The 14,351-nt window shown below is 22.5% G+C and overlaps 4 protein-coding genes across 4 annotated transcripts; 2 read left to right on the top strand and 2 right to left on the bottom strand.

Moving 5' to 3' along the window:
- Positions 1–1,346: 1,346 nt before the first annotated feature.
- PBANKA_1333700 (cGMP-specific 3',5'-cyclic phosphodiesterase delta) lies at positions 1,347–4,398 on the top strand (the record flags this gene model as incomplete). Its single annotated transcript, XM_034566946.1, has 6 exons — positions 1,347–1,405; positions 1,617–1,762; positions 1,876–2,030; positions 2,159–2,316; positions 2,439–3,778; positions 3,875–4,398. The coding sequence occupies 6 exons, from the start codon at positions 1,347–1,349 to the stop codon at positions 4,396–4,398; spliced, it is 2,382 nt and encodes a 793-aa protein (XP_034423493.1).
- Positions 4,399–5,730: 1,332 nt separating this feature from the next.
- Positions 5,731–6,918, bottom strand: PBANKA_1333800 (RAP protein, putative; the record flags this gene model as incomplete). Its single annotated transcript, XM_034566947.1, has 2 exons — positions 5,731–5,936; positions 6,036–6,918. 2 exons carry the CDS (start codon positions 6,916–6,918, stop codon positions 5,731–5,733), a joined length of 1,089 nt encoding a protein of 362 aa, XP_034423494.1.
- A 1,050-nt stretch (positions 6,919–7,968) lies between these two features.
- Positions 7,969–9,702, top strand: PBANKA_1333900 (conserved Plasmodium protein, unknown function; the record flags this gene model as incomplete). The annotated part of the gene is made up of 1 exon (XM_034566948.1): positions 7,969–9,702. The coding sequence occupies one exon, from the start codon at positions 7,969–7,971 to the stop codon at positions 9,700–9,702; it is 1,734 nt and encodes a 577-aa protein (XP_034423495.1).
- A 420-nt stretch (positions 9,703–10,122) lies between these two features.
- On the bottom strand, positions 10,123–13,564 carry PBANKA_1334000 (conserved Plasmodium protein, unknown function; the record flags this gene model as incomplete). The annotated part of the gene is made up of 2 exons (XM_034566949.1): positions 10,123–10,297; positions 10,617–13,564. 2 exons carry the CDS (start codon positions 13,562–13,564, stop codon positions 10,123–10,125), a joined length of 3,123 nt encoding a protein of 1,040 aa, XP_034423496.1.
- Between the last annotated feature and the right edge of the window lie 787 nt (positions 13,565–14,351).

Below are 14,351 nucleotides of genomic sequence, written 5' to 3' on the forward strand. Positions count from 1 at the left end.
ATTATAATGAACAAATTTGCTTAGAAAAAAAAATATAAAAATGGAATAAATAACTGATTATTCCTTCAACCAATTAACCAACAAATTATTCTGAAAAAACGATAGGAAATTTTTTCATAAAATTATGCTCCAAAATAGCGCAAATAAAATTTACGTATTTTACTTTATCTCATTATCAATGCATAAATAACACGAAATAAAAAAATCATAAAACCAAACTAATATGAAATATTTGTTCTTGGCACAATTTCTTAGAAATGCTACACAAGTGTTCCTATATCTACATATAAGAACAAATACATATAAAAATAAGTTGTTTAAATTAAATAAAAAAATGATAACCGTAAAATTTTTACACTTATATAAAAATTAGTCAACGAAATAATACAAAAAATATATAACTAAACTTCTACGAATTTATTATTTATTTAAACTATTATAAAATATTTTTAATTTTATTTTCTATAGACAAGTTTATATGCCCGCAAATAAGTAAAAATGGGATACTTCCTCATGATTGCGTGTGTGTGTACATATATCTATATAATATATATACGCATACGTAACTACAGCATTTACTATAATTCCAAAATTGGAATTTAGCATATTGCTAAAATTGTCAAAATAAAATTATTTTTTTTCCCTCTGCAGCGTTTTATGTAGAATAAAAAAAGAAAAAAGAAAAAAAATATTATTATATCTCAAATATGTTTTGTCTTTTTATAATATTTTTTTTTATATTGAGAAAAAAACTTTTTATGCAAAACCACATTTGTAAATATAAAAAATTTATAACTAGAGACTATAATTTTTTTAAATTATTGAATTTATGTGAATAAGCACATTCCCTTTCCTTTAATGAATATAGGCATATTGTCCATATATTCATATATATAATATAATTCTTTGAGGCATGGGAAAATTCCAATGTATGTATATGCTAAACGTTTTTTAAAAGAATTATAAATTTAAATTTATTATACTTCCAAAAATTGTTTGATATTTTCAAAATAGAAAAAAGAAATTATCAAAACCTCAATATACAAGAGAAAAAATGAAAAAAAAAATATATAATAAAGAAAAACACTTATGATAAGAATAAAAAATATGGATAATAATAAAGCTTGTCTTTTTCCTTTTCGTTTTTTTACAAGTTTTAAATAGAATATGAAATGTTTAAATTAAAAAACAAAAAAATACATATATAGATATATATTTTTGTGTACTATACACATGCATTAATCATTATACTATAAATATTTTGAAAAAAAAATAAGAGAATAAATTTCTACAAGTGTATAGGGCATTTTAAGAATACATATTTGAATGAATAGAAATACGAAAAAATGGATGAAGAAAATGAGAAACATATGAAAAAAATAACGACGGGATTAATAAAAAGGAAGTAGGTTTTTGTTTATTTTGTGATAAAACATATGAGAAGAAATCTATATATCTACATATATATGTGTGTACATACTAATGTGGAATTATCGACCAATATTTTCCTTAATTATCCATTATATACAAAAATAATAATTAAACGTTATTGAATCGTAGTAATTGTATAATATAGCATGAACTGGCCATATATTGTGGTTTTCTTTTTCCTGCAGATTTTGTATATTTCCTCAATTTACGGCCAAAAAAAACGAAATAAAATACAATATTTTAAGGGATTATAATGTGAAAGAATATATATATATCCACTTGGTAGTATCTCTTTTAGTTATTTTGATAGAATTCGTTAGTTTTTCTTTTAGTAAGACCAAAGATAAATAACATAACTGATATATGTGTAAAATGTATTTAAAATATACGCATTTATGTTTATTATATACATATCGAATTATATATTTTTCATCCCAATTGTAGATCTAAGTAAAAAGGATGCAACATTGATGGAAATATTTGTTTTCATTTTTTCTGTTTTGAATTGCATAATGCATATTATTGTTATTATAAAGTTTCACTTTTTTTCGCCACGAAATATTTATTCCAAAAGTCTCTTTATCGGATACATCATTATAGTAAGCTACCCATATTAATGGAAATTAGGAATTAAAAAAATATCTGATTTATGTATATGCTATCCATATCACTATTCACTTGTATATATGCGTTCAATTTTGATTAATTTTCTCACATCATTTAACAGAACCAAATATTTCAATTTTTGTCTCTATATTTTTTTACGAAAAAAAATGAAGAATTTAAAGGGGAATCAATACAAATCGTTACTTATAATAACAAATTAAGCTTATACATTCATTTTTTCATAGATTCAGTTTGTATAATATGTCTTCCAACTCTAAAGTATATAAATAAAGAACCGACATAAAATAAATGCATTATATATTAGATAATGTTTATTTTAAAGAAAATCAACATGTGCTCACATTTTTTCTAACTGTACATTTTTTGTATATCTTTTTCAGGTACATAATAAGTGTCATATTTATGATATTGTACGCAAGTGGTACTGCCATACTAATTCTGCTAACAAATTTTAAAAAGGAAGAAAATTCATCAGAACTTATTAGTATGTATATTTTAAGCGTAGTGTTAATGATGTTCATTTTTTTAAGATATCTAGCAGAAAAAAGGAACAGAATATTATTATATATTGTTAATGAGTTTCTACAAAATAATTACAAAGCAAACAATTATACAAAAACGCAGTGTAATAATGAAAATGAGTCTATATCTGTGGACATAGATAAGGAAGATGATAAGGCATATAACTCCAAAATGTTATTTTCTGACAAAAGTTTGTTTTTTAAGGATTTTACTATAAATTCTTGTTATAAAGATTTTTGTTCAATTTCTTATTTTTTAAAGAAAATATCAATTAGCAATAATCATATTTTGAAAATAGAAAAAAATAAAGAAAATACAGGCCCAGAGAAAACATTTGATGAAATTAAAAAACGCTTGAATGAGTCAGATATTCTACAAATAGCTTATGAAGCAGAAGTATTAAAAAATATCAAAAAAATAAATTCAGATGAAATAGGAAGAAATTGGGATTATTCGTTTATAGATTCTGAGTATGGAAAATCAACATTAGTTATATTAGAAGTAGGATATCATTTAATTAGTCCATATATAGAAAATAATGAAAATAAAAAACACAAATTAAAATTATTTTTGTTATTAATAAATAGCATGTATTTTCCTAATCCATATCATAATGCTAACCATGGGGCAACGGTCTGTCATTTGTCCAAATGTTTAGCTCATATTACAGATTTCGATAAGCATTTAAATAATACATATATGATTTGCTATTTGATAGCTTCTATAGCTCATGATGTAGGTCATCCAGGAAAAACAAATGCATATTTGTCCGAAACAAATCATATATTATCAATAAGATATAATGATATGAGTATTTTAGAAAATTATCATTGTAGTATTACTTTTTCGATTCTACAACTTATAGGTTTTGATTTTTTAATTAATAATGAAGATACAAAATTAGTTGATAAAAATAATTATACTAATATGAGAAAATTTATTATCGAATTAATTATATCAACTGATATGAAACTCCATTTCGAATACCTAGATATATTTAAAAAAAGAAAAAGAAGTGAAAATTTTGACGTTGCAGATCGAGATGCGATTAATTTAGGGACAATTAATATCAAATTGGCTGATATAGGACATACTTGTTTAAAATGGAGAGACCATGCTAAGTGGACAATGCTTGTAAGTGAGGAATTTTTTTCACAGAAGAAGGTAGAGGAGATATACAGGAAAAATAAAGACACTGGTAAGTCTCTTTTTTGGAAATAGATATTCGTAGAAAGTGCCATAATATATTATAACATATTATATGATGCATTATTTTTTTTTTCTTATTCAACAGACCCAAATAATTTCAACGGAATCCTAAATGACAAGTCTATCGATAATGCTATGATATTCAACTATGAAAATATTTATATTAATTATTCTAACAATATAAATAATATAAATAAGTACCATTTTAGTTACATTAAACTAAATTTTATACATCACCATGATTTTGTAAAAAGTATACCAAGTACCCAAGTTTATTTTTTTGAAATTATTGTCATGCCATTAATACAAGAACTCCAATCTATAGAACAAGCAAATAAGGAAATTACTCATAAAGTTTTACACAATTTAAATGTAAATTTAAAAACATGGAAATTATTAGAAAAAAATATTAATTTATTTTATAACACAGACAAAATGAAAGGAACAGATTATTACAAGAATCTAGAAAAACAACAATTGCTAAGAGGTATCAGATTGCTAGATATTGCTGAAGAAGACGTTATCTCATTAACAAAAAATATTTTTAATGAAAAAAGTATGGAAAAACCTGATGAGGACAAAAAAAAAGAAAAGAAAAATAAGCGTTGATTTGTTTATAATATCTTTGTACACATTCTTTTATTTACCCATAAGAAAATTATTCAAAATATAAGAAAAGAGATACCAGGAAAGGGGAATTATTTTGCTTTATATTTTTTTTTGACTGCCTACATATGTATGTTAGCGAAGTGTATTAAAATTAATAATAAAATAGTAAAAGACGAATAAAAATATCTAAATGGTAAAAACATAAAATTGAAAAATTAAGTACATATCAAATATCACTCCTACTTATTTTCTGAAATATTGTGGCTTTATATGTTGTCAGTATTTACAACTAAAGATTATTTTTGTTATTTTGACGAATTTTAACATGTATCTGTTCTTATAACAGACGAAAATGTATTGTATATGCCCAAGAATGTATATCCATCTCAGGCGTACTCGAAATTTCATTTCCTCTCCCTCTTTGTTAATGTTTAGAGAGGAAATTAAGCATTCGTCAATATTAATTTTAATTTATTTTATTTATTATATTTTTTTATTTAATGCCTCAATAATACTGTAGAATATGCTATCAAAGTTTTAATTTTTGTATTTTTTATAAAATTTGTTTCTTTTCTTTTGAACTAATATTACTGATATCTTTATTTGATTATACTAAAAATTTAGACAAAATATACGTATTTGTATACGCATGCATAAAATGTTTGTATATATGTCGTTTTATTATTATCTATTTTATAATAATATTTTTATATACCTTATAAAACAAAATATGTTTCAGTAAATATGTAGTAATATAGATTTTTTCGCATGTATATATGCATGCTACATACGTATATCAAATCATGATAAGTATGTAAAATATAAAATAATTATATAAAAAATAAAAAACTTTTGTGAATAACAATATATTTCATATAAATGAAATCAAAGAAATTATTATTTATCCTTTTTACCATCATTATTTAAATAACTTATGAATAATGAAAATTTGGCAGAGCTGGTTAATATTAAATTGGAAGTTACATGAACAAATTGTTGAATTTTTATGAAATTTTATTAAATATTTTTCTCTCAAATTTGTTTATCCTATTTGAGGATTCACCTTATGTATTTTTCTTAACCTATACATTATTTTCACAACATAAATTAATAGTATTCAATTTTATTGCTTATATAAAAATGTAGCATCTTTTTGTGGATATATACAAGTATAATAGAATATCATACTTTAGTATTTTATATGTTTTTAATTAAAGCAAACTAGTTTTTATTCATGCGCATAGACATGCATGTGCAAAATGCATGCATATATTATAATGACGAAAAAAAAAAATATATAAGTTAGAAAAGAACAAACTATTTTTTAAAATTTTAATTATTCATTTCTTTATTCTCATTCATATGCTTCATATAATCTTCTTTAATCATCTTCATTCTTTCGTTATAATATATTCTATCATTTTCGTCTAAAAATTCATCATTTTTTTCTTTTAGCTTTTTTAAAATAAATTCTTCCCTTTCACTTTTGTTCCTCAACTTTCTCCAGTCAAAGTAACTTATGTGTATAACGTTATATCCTACGAAATGAAAAAAATAATATATATGCATATAATTATATATATGTGAAAAAATATATGCACGTGTATGCACTATTTTCATGTTTCAAGTTTTAGTACCTAATTTGGTAAGAATTCTATGTTTAAGTTTTGTGTAGGTGGTATATCTATTACTATTGGCATAAAAATGTGAAGGGCCATCAACTTCTATTGCTATTGGTCGATTGTCAGCAAAAATAAAGTCATCATCATTTTTTGAATTTTCATCAGTTTTTAAATTGTTTTCATTATTTGTTTTTAAGGGACCCGCTAATTTTTCAGTAATTAATTTTATTAATTTTAGTTTTTCTTTTTTCTCCTCTTCAGTTAAATTCTCATCAACATCAAAAATGTTTGGTATATCTTCGTCATTTTCCATAACATTTTCAGAATGCGCATTTGCTGCATTATCAGTATAATCTGTATCTTTGTCATTTATACATTCGCTATTATTTTCATTATTTATGTTATTAACATTATTTGAATAATCTTTATCATTAAAAAGTTCATTATTTATTTGATTACTATTTTGCAGCCCTTGATTGTCGTCATTATCAATATTATTGCTTTCATTTGCTTTTTCTGTGCATATATTATTTTTACTCATATTTATATTTTCTTCTTGTTCATTTATTTTTTGATGGTTTTCTTCTTTCACTTCTCCATTATTATTATCATCATTGGAATTGCCAAAATTATTTGATGAAAAATTATTTTTATAGTGTTCAAATTTATTTGAAAAAGGAGTTCCAATATTATATGTTGCAATATATTGTTTTGCTGCGTTTTCAAAATTATTTACTCCATTATTTCTTATGTTTAAATTGTTTGTATTCTTAAAACTATGATGGTTTTTATATTCTAATTGTTTAATCCCTTGTATATAATTCAAGCACCTATTATTGCAAAAACATCTACACTGCGTAGATTTTGCAAACACATCTTTACTTCTTCTCAAAACCATTATATATATGTAAATATATATACGTATGGGGGCATATATATTATATATCTGAGGGATGGAAAATAACCCCCAAATTAAATCATTCAATCAATTAACTATAAAAAAAAATAATGAATGAAAATTCATGTATTTTTTAATATTTATACATATACTATTTCTTACTGGCATAATATATAACTATTACTTGCAGCAACAGTGGTATATTTTTTGTATATATTCTCATATACAACATAAATGTAATTTTGAAATTTCCTGATTATTACCAATTAAATGTATAATAATTAAAAAAATTCTTTACATTTATAAAAACGTAAAATTAGAAAATTAATATTATAGGTTAAAAAAATATATATATAATTACAATGATGATTTAAAAATACCAATGAAAAGCTTTAAAATGAGAATTAAAATTAAACACGTTGACTATCATTGCTGGTATTATTTGCACTTTTTAATTTTAAAACAAATTTGAAAATATTTCACATATAATGTGAATACGATAAAAAAAATCGTAAAATTATGTTGGATAAAAATAATGCATACCAAATTTAAGAATTTTCCATTTTCCAAAATTAAATAAGAATTGAAAATATTTTTAAAGTAATTGTTTCTTAAAATTATACAACATACACTCTTATTTGAATTTTCATAAGAAATTATGAGAAAGTGAAACTTTATTATTTTCACCATATATCAGAATTTATATGGGCGTATGCATTTATTTTTACATATCTATACTTATATAGTGATTTTATTATATTTGAGTGTATGTATAAGATAATGTTTAATGAAAAAATGCAAGAACAAATATAAACATTTTGTAAAATTGCGAAATATATCTTTCAAGGATATATTTTGGCTTTACAAAAAATTGCAAGCGTGTTTTTTTTTGCATCATTGTATATGTATTATATATATTGTTAATTTTATGAATTCATTTATCACATCACATTTGCAAGTTATTATTGTTTGATCTATTTCGATGTCTTCTATCCCTTTGTTTGGTCTTCACTGTTAGGTAAATGGATTAGTTTGTTTTGTATTTCAGAAATGGACAAAAATCTCAGAATGATTGCTCGAAATATATTTGTGAATGGGGAAATGCTTTGGGGTAGGCCAAAAAAATGCATAGAATTTCTTTTTAATAAGAAATATATCACTACGAATATATCTGAAAACAAAGAAAAAAAAACTAAAAATATAGAACATATAAAGCTAAAAAATTTTAAAAAGAATAAAAATATTATAAAAAATAATAATAATAATGAGGATGCATATGTTCTAAATGGCAAAATATTATATGCCCCAAAAAATAAAAAAAAACAAATAAATGAATTACAAATAAAATACCCTGCAAAAAAAATAAAAAATATAGACAATAATGCAAGCAATGTATATTATAACAAATTAGGTAATAATAACATAAAAAAAAATAACTTAATAATTCAAATAGATCAAACAGATGGGAAATTAAAAAGACAAATAGAAAATGGTGATAATTATACAAGCAAAAAAGAACGAATATCAATAAAATTAAACGGAGATGACGATACTAATTTTAAGACTACCTCCTTCAATAGTAATAATAATATCAACTTAAATTTGGACACTGCAATATACAATAATTATCATCATACAAGTTTTTCTGATATTAACGCGAATTATGCACAAAATAAAAAATCAGCTCATATAAATTTTTTAAGTAAACATGATAATACACAAAATGTTGAAAGTGAATTTACACAATTTGCTAATACTAACAAAAATTGTATATATAATGAAGTTCCTTTATTCAATACCTTAAAGGCCAAAGAAGTTAGTGACAATAGTATTGTAAACACCATATGTAATAGCTCTACAAATCTGGGAATGATAACTCAAAATAGCTTTAATTTAAATTCTAATGCTAATTCAAATTCTTCACAAGAAAAAAATAATAAAAATGACACAATTGATACCAGCCTAAATAATAATAATCGAGACAATAAAAACAATGAGGAAATAAAACAAGACATTTACGAGGTTCTAAACGAGATAAATTGCAGCTCGAATAAAAAAGAAATAGAAGATTTTTTAAACAATTTTTTTTTATATAAAAGCAAAAAACCATCTAGCATACTAGGAAATTATATAAGCTTTTATTTTTGCAATATATTAAGTGAAGATTTACGAAATTTAAAACATTCATGTTTTGATGGAGTAAAATTATGTGTTAATACCTTTTTAGGTACAATAAAAGAATTAGATGAAAAACAACTATCTAAAATGGCAAATATATATTTAGAAGACTATTTTTTAAAAATATTTAAAATTTTAAAAGAACATAATTTAAGTTTACATTTTGACAATATATCAATCGATAATATAAAGTTGTTATATATATATAATATATTAGGCATAACTCGAAAAGATGGAAAAAGAATAAAAAAAGAAAACATTAAAAAATTTTTATATCAGTATATATGTGTAGATAATAAAGATATTGCCCTGTTAAAAAATACTACTCGAATGAAATTCTTATCAAATATAATTAAAAATGGTGTTACGACACGTATGCATGTGTTAGTTAATCTTTCATATGATGTATCGGCGTATAATGCGCTTACAGAAAATTGTTTTATTAAAACAAATTTTAAAAATATTAATTTAGAGTTAGTATTTGAGAATCAGCTTGAGAACCCATTTTTTTCTTTACAATCTCCAGATTCTATAGATTTAAAATCCTCTGGATGGTATTTGGTTGATGTTAATCAAATATTGAATGGTAATCTTCCATACGAATGAATTTGTAACAAAAAAAAATATAAAAAAAACAAAATAACATAGAAAAATGAATTAAGCATGTAAATAAGTGAAGTTAGGCAAACAAAGCTTCCATATTTGCATATTAAGTGTGAAATATTGAGAATCCCTGATTTTTGTACGCATTTACCATAGTAATGCTTATATAAGCGAAAGGCTCTAATCGCAATTATGTTATTTTTCATCTTAACAAACAATTTTTATGTTGCCATCAAGCTAAGCTAAAAAAGCTATATAGATATGAGTATATATGAAATTGTGCACAAGTGTGCTTATGCGTAGATATATAAACATATCTTTGCACGTGTTTATGCTTATATGAATTTTTACATACCCATTTTTGAATCATTTGCCAGAAACAATTAAAAAAACTAAAATAATTTTTTTTTTTTTTTTTTCTATTCATTCAACAAAGGGGAGTTTCATATAAAACATATCCTCTGCTAATTTATTCATTTCTTCTAATTCAGGGTATGTTTTATACAAATCTGTTGCATCAGTATAACTATTTTGTTCTTCTTCATATTCTCGATCTATCTCTTCCAATTTATTTTTTTTCTTTTGTTTTTCTAAATCTCTGCAAAGAAATATTAGAAATAAATTATATGAAATTGTTTGTTTATATGGGAACAATAGTTTTATAAATACATAGATATGCACTGTGTGTGTTAGTAAAGGTATGCAATTAAAATATATATTTATTAATATATGACAATGAGGTCATATGCATAATATGCAATGTTATAAACTTATTTAGAAAAAGGTAAAATCACTAAATGGTTATAATTTGATGACATATTTAGAAATATATGCAAAATACACAAATGCTATCCACATATTATTTCATGTGCACAACTAAAGAAATGGTGTAAAATTTTATATCTATTTTTTCTTACTCTTTTATCATATGTAGAATATGCCTAATTTGGCTGTTTTCAGGATCAAATAAGGAACTTCTGAAATCATCATCTTGGTCATTCGAAGGAGCAAATAAGCTTTTTTTTTTTTTCATAATATGCGATTTCATTGCTTCAATTTCTTTTTCAGTAAATGGCTTAACATTTTTTGCGGAATTTTCATAAATATTTATAGTTTCGTCGGCTAAGATATATATTAATGGCATTTTACTATTATGTTTGCATTCTTCTTTTTTTTTTTTTAATATTAAATCTTTAATATAATCAATTGGATAGATAACATTATTATATTTTTTTAATAATTCTTGTTTTATTAATTCGTCAACTTTTAAGTTTAATATGTGATATTTTTTTATCGGCTTTTGATTGTTTAGAAGTAAATTCAATCTACCTAATTTGGTGTCATGTGCAAATGAATATATATATAATTTATTTTTTAATTTGATTAAATCTTTTAACAAAAAGTTTAATTCATATATATTAAGTTGTTCAACTTTTTCAAATAATTCTTTATTATAATTTCTAATAATTTCTATAGTTAAACTTTCTGGATCTTCAAAAACCAAATCAAAAATTGAGCTAGCTAATTCTTCACAATCAGTTTGTAATAATTCTTTATATGAATTTTCATTCGATGAAAAATATTCAAGTACAATTTTTCGATATAATTTATAATTATCCTTACCTAAATATCTTAGTATATATTCTTCACGTATACTTGGATAACGGCTATATGCTTTGTTAATACCGGAATAATAATTATCACATATATGCCTCAATGTTTTGAAATTTTTATCAACTTTATTTTTGTTTAAATGATATTCTGTATCTTCATGTATTTCTGTTCTCATCATATATATGTTATGCTTTTCGAAAAATATTTGTTCAAAATTTTGTTGCGACAAGTTTTTTTCTATTTTATTCTTTTTTTTATCTCGTTCATTATAATTATTTTCTTGTTCTTCTTCCTCTAAGGAATTATCATCATATATAGATAAATTATCAGAAACTGTACTATCTAATTTTGTATATGCATCAATGGTAATATTTTCGAAATTCGATTCGGTGCTAAATCGGGGATACATATTTTTTTCTCTTTTTCTTTGGGTTATAAAATCTTTGTCGTTTCTAAAATATGAATGAAATATTTTATTAATTTCACTATTGGACAAGTTAAATGTGTTTCGAATATTTCTCCTTTTTACAGAGTCAAATCTGCAAAAAAATATGTCTCCAATTTTAATATTTTCATAATCTATATAACGTTTTTCAATAACTGTTATAATATCTTGATGTTTAGATACATTGATTTTATTTACTTGTTTTTCTTCATTATTATCAGAAACATCATCTGATTCTTTATCCTTATACCCAACATCAGGATTTAATATTTTTGTAGATAATATGACATAATTGTTAAAAAAACCAAGAACTTTAGAAGGATACCTTAATCTTTCATTATATTCTGTAATAATATTATTTTTACTAGATATTTTTTTTAAGAGCTCATATATGTTATGATCTATAATATCACAATTTTTCATACTTCCTTCATACAAATTTTTATCAAGTGTTTTATTTATTATTCTAACATAAATAACATTTTCTTTTTTATATATATAATCATCTACATTTATATATTTTAATGCATCTGAATCACTACACCCATAGTAACATTCTTTGAACTTTTTAAAGTTGTCTATATATTCTTTTTTAGTAAATGGTGACATATTATTTTTGTTTGTACTTGCTATATTTCCATCATCATAATGTTCCCTTTGCGTTGTTTTATTATAATTAATAGTTTTATCTTCTGTATTTTTATAATTTTGTGTGCTATAATTAGTTCGCATTAAAAATTCATTATTTATAACTTTATTTTTTAGATAATCAAAATTGCGAAGGATATTTTTAGTATTTATTATATTATGAGATTTGATTTTTACCTTAATATCATTTTTTTTATTGTCAAAGACTTTTACTATTATATTATTACCATCATTACAAAAATCAGATATTTCTCCTTTAAAATAATTATTTTCGAATAAATTTTCTATAATTATGTTATGCTGTAGTGTTTGTATTTTATTCTCTAAATCCTCTTTAGGATATTTTTTTAATGATAAAAAAACATATTCTAGTTTTTTATTTGCGTCTATAATATATGCACTTAATTTTTTATCATTCAATTGAGTTTCTTTAGAATTTAGTAAATTCGAATATTTTGGGTCATTGATATTTTCTTCATATAATAAATATCCTTTTATACAATCATTTATTAAAACTATAAAATATTTATTTCTTACATTTTTTAAAATTTTTATAAAAATTCTTTGTTCTATATTCTTTAGCTCGTTTAGTTTCTCATATATTTTTTCCTTTCTTTTTCTTATCTCGTTAGTGTACAATTCTCCGATTATTTTTTTCGTGCTATTCATTTCTTTAATTAAAACAATGCAATCATCAGTTTTGTTTGAATTATTTTTATTTATTTCACCTTCCTCTGTTTCGTTACTTTTTTTTTTAATAAGCTTTGAATACAATTTATTGTCTATCAAATTTTTATTTAATAAATAATCATATAAAAGTTCATTTTCCAGTAAATAGTTATTTTCTCTTTTTATAATTACAGTATCTTCACTATCATTTTTTAATTTAACATATATATTATTATCCTTTATGTCATATATTTTCCCTATTTTTAATTCTCCTACATGTATATTGCTCATATTGTTTAACTTATTTTTTATTTTTGTTGCATATCTGTTTGTTCTAAAAAATTCATTATTAAACATATTTTTATTACTATTATAATTTCTAAGGTTAACAAAAAAATACGGTTTTTTATTTATTCTTTTGTACCCATTGCTATAATTTAGGGAAATCGCAAAAAAAACAAAAGCACAAATATAAATCACATTCACCATTTTGATGGAAATGACAATACTTTTTTTTTCACAGTGTATGCATCCATACACATATGTATAGCCCCTACTTACATATACCAATATTAATAATTTCTAATTGAAGTATATCCATTTTTTTACATTTATTTTTATATATTAATACTCTTTTTATCCATTTCATGGTACTATATACGCTTATATTCATTTTAAAACAAGACAAAAACAATCACATAAAAAAGCTACTAACGAGTATAAACTAAAGTTTCTTATTTTGTTTCTTCATATTTTTCTGGGTTTCAAATAATATTTGGGTTTGTAATATTCCCTTTTTAGGCTTCACTGAATAAACATAAATATAATTTATCCCTAAAGATTCGCTATCTGCTTTTTCTAATACACTTTTTTATTTAATAGTGCAAATAATTTTAATTTAATTTCTATTTTTATCATGTAATATACCCTTATACTATGTGTATATATTTACATATGCATATAACTTAAAATAAAATTTCTTCCTACATTGAATTCTCCATATATTAACAACCTCCCAAAAAAAATATATATATTACTATATATACAATTTTTATTTTTAACTTTTTTGTATCTTTTTAGTGCCATTAAAAATTGATCGCACTTTTTTATAATTGCTAATTATGAATCAAAGATTATCTTATACTGTTTAAATCATTTATTTTTTTGTAAAAATAAATTAATACTTTTCATTTAATTTACTATTTAAAATTTTTTTTTAAAATCCTTTATTTACATTACGCATATATATAATCAGGGGCTTAATTTTTTCGGAGAA

The sequence above is a fragment of the Plasmodium berghei genome, assembly GCF_900002375.2.
Source record: "Plasmodium berghei ANKA genome assembly, chromosome: 13".
In the NCBI taxonomy this organism is placed as follows: domain Eukaryota; phylum Apicomplexa; class Aconoidasida; order Haemosporida; family Plasmodiidae; genus Plasmodium; species Plasmodium berghei.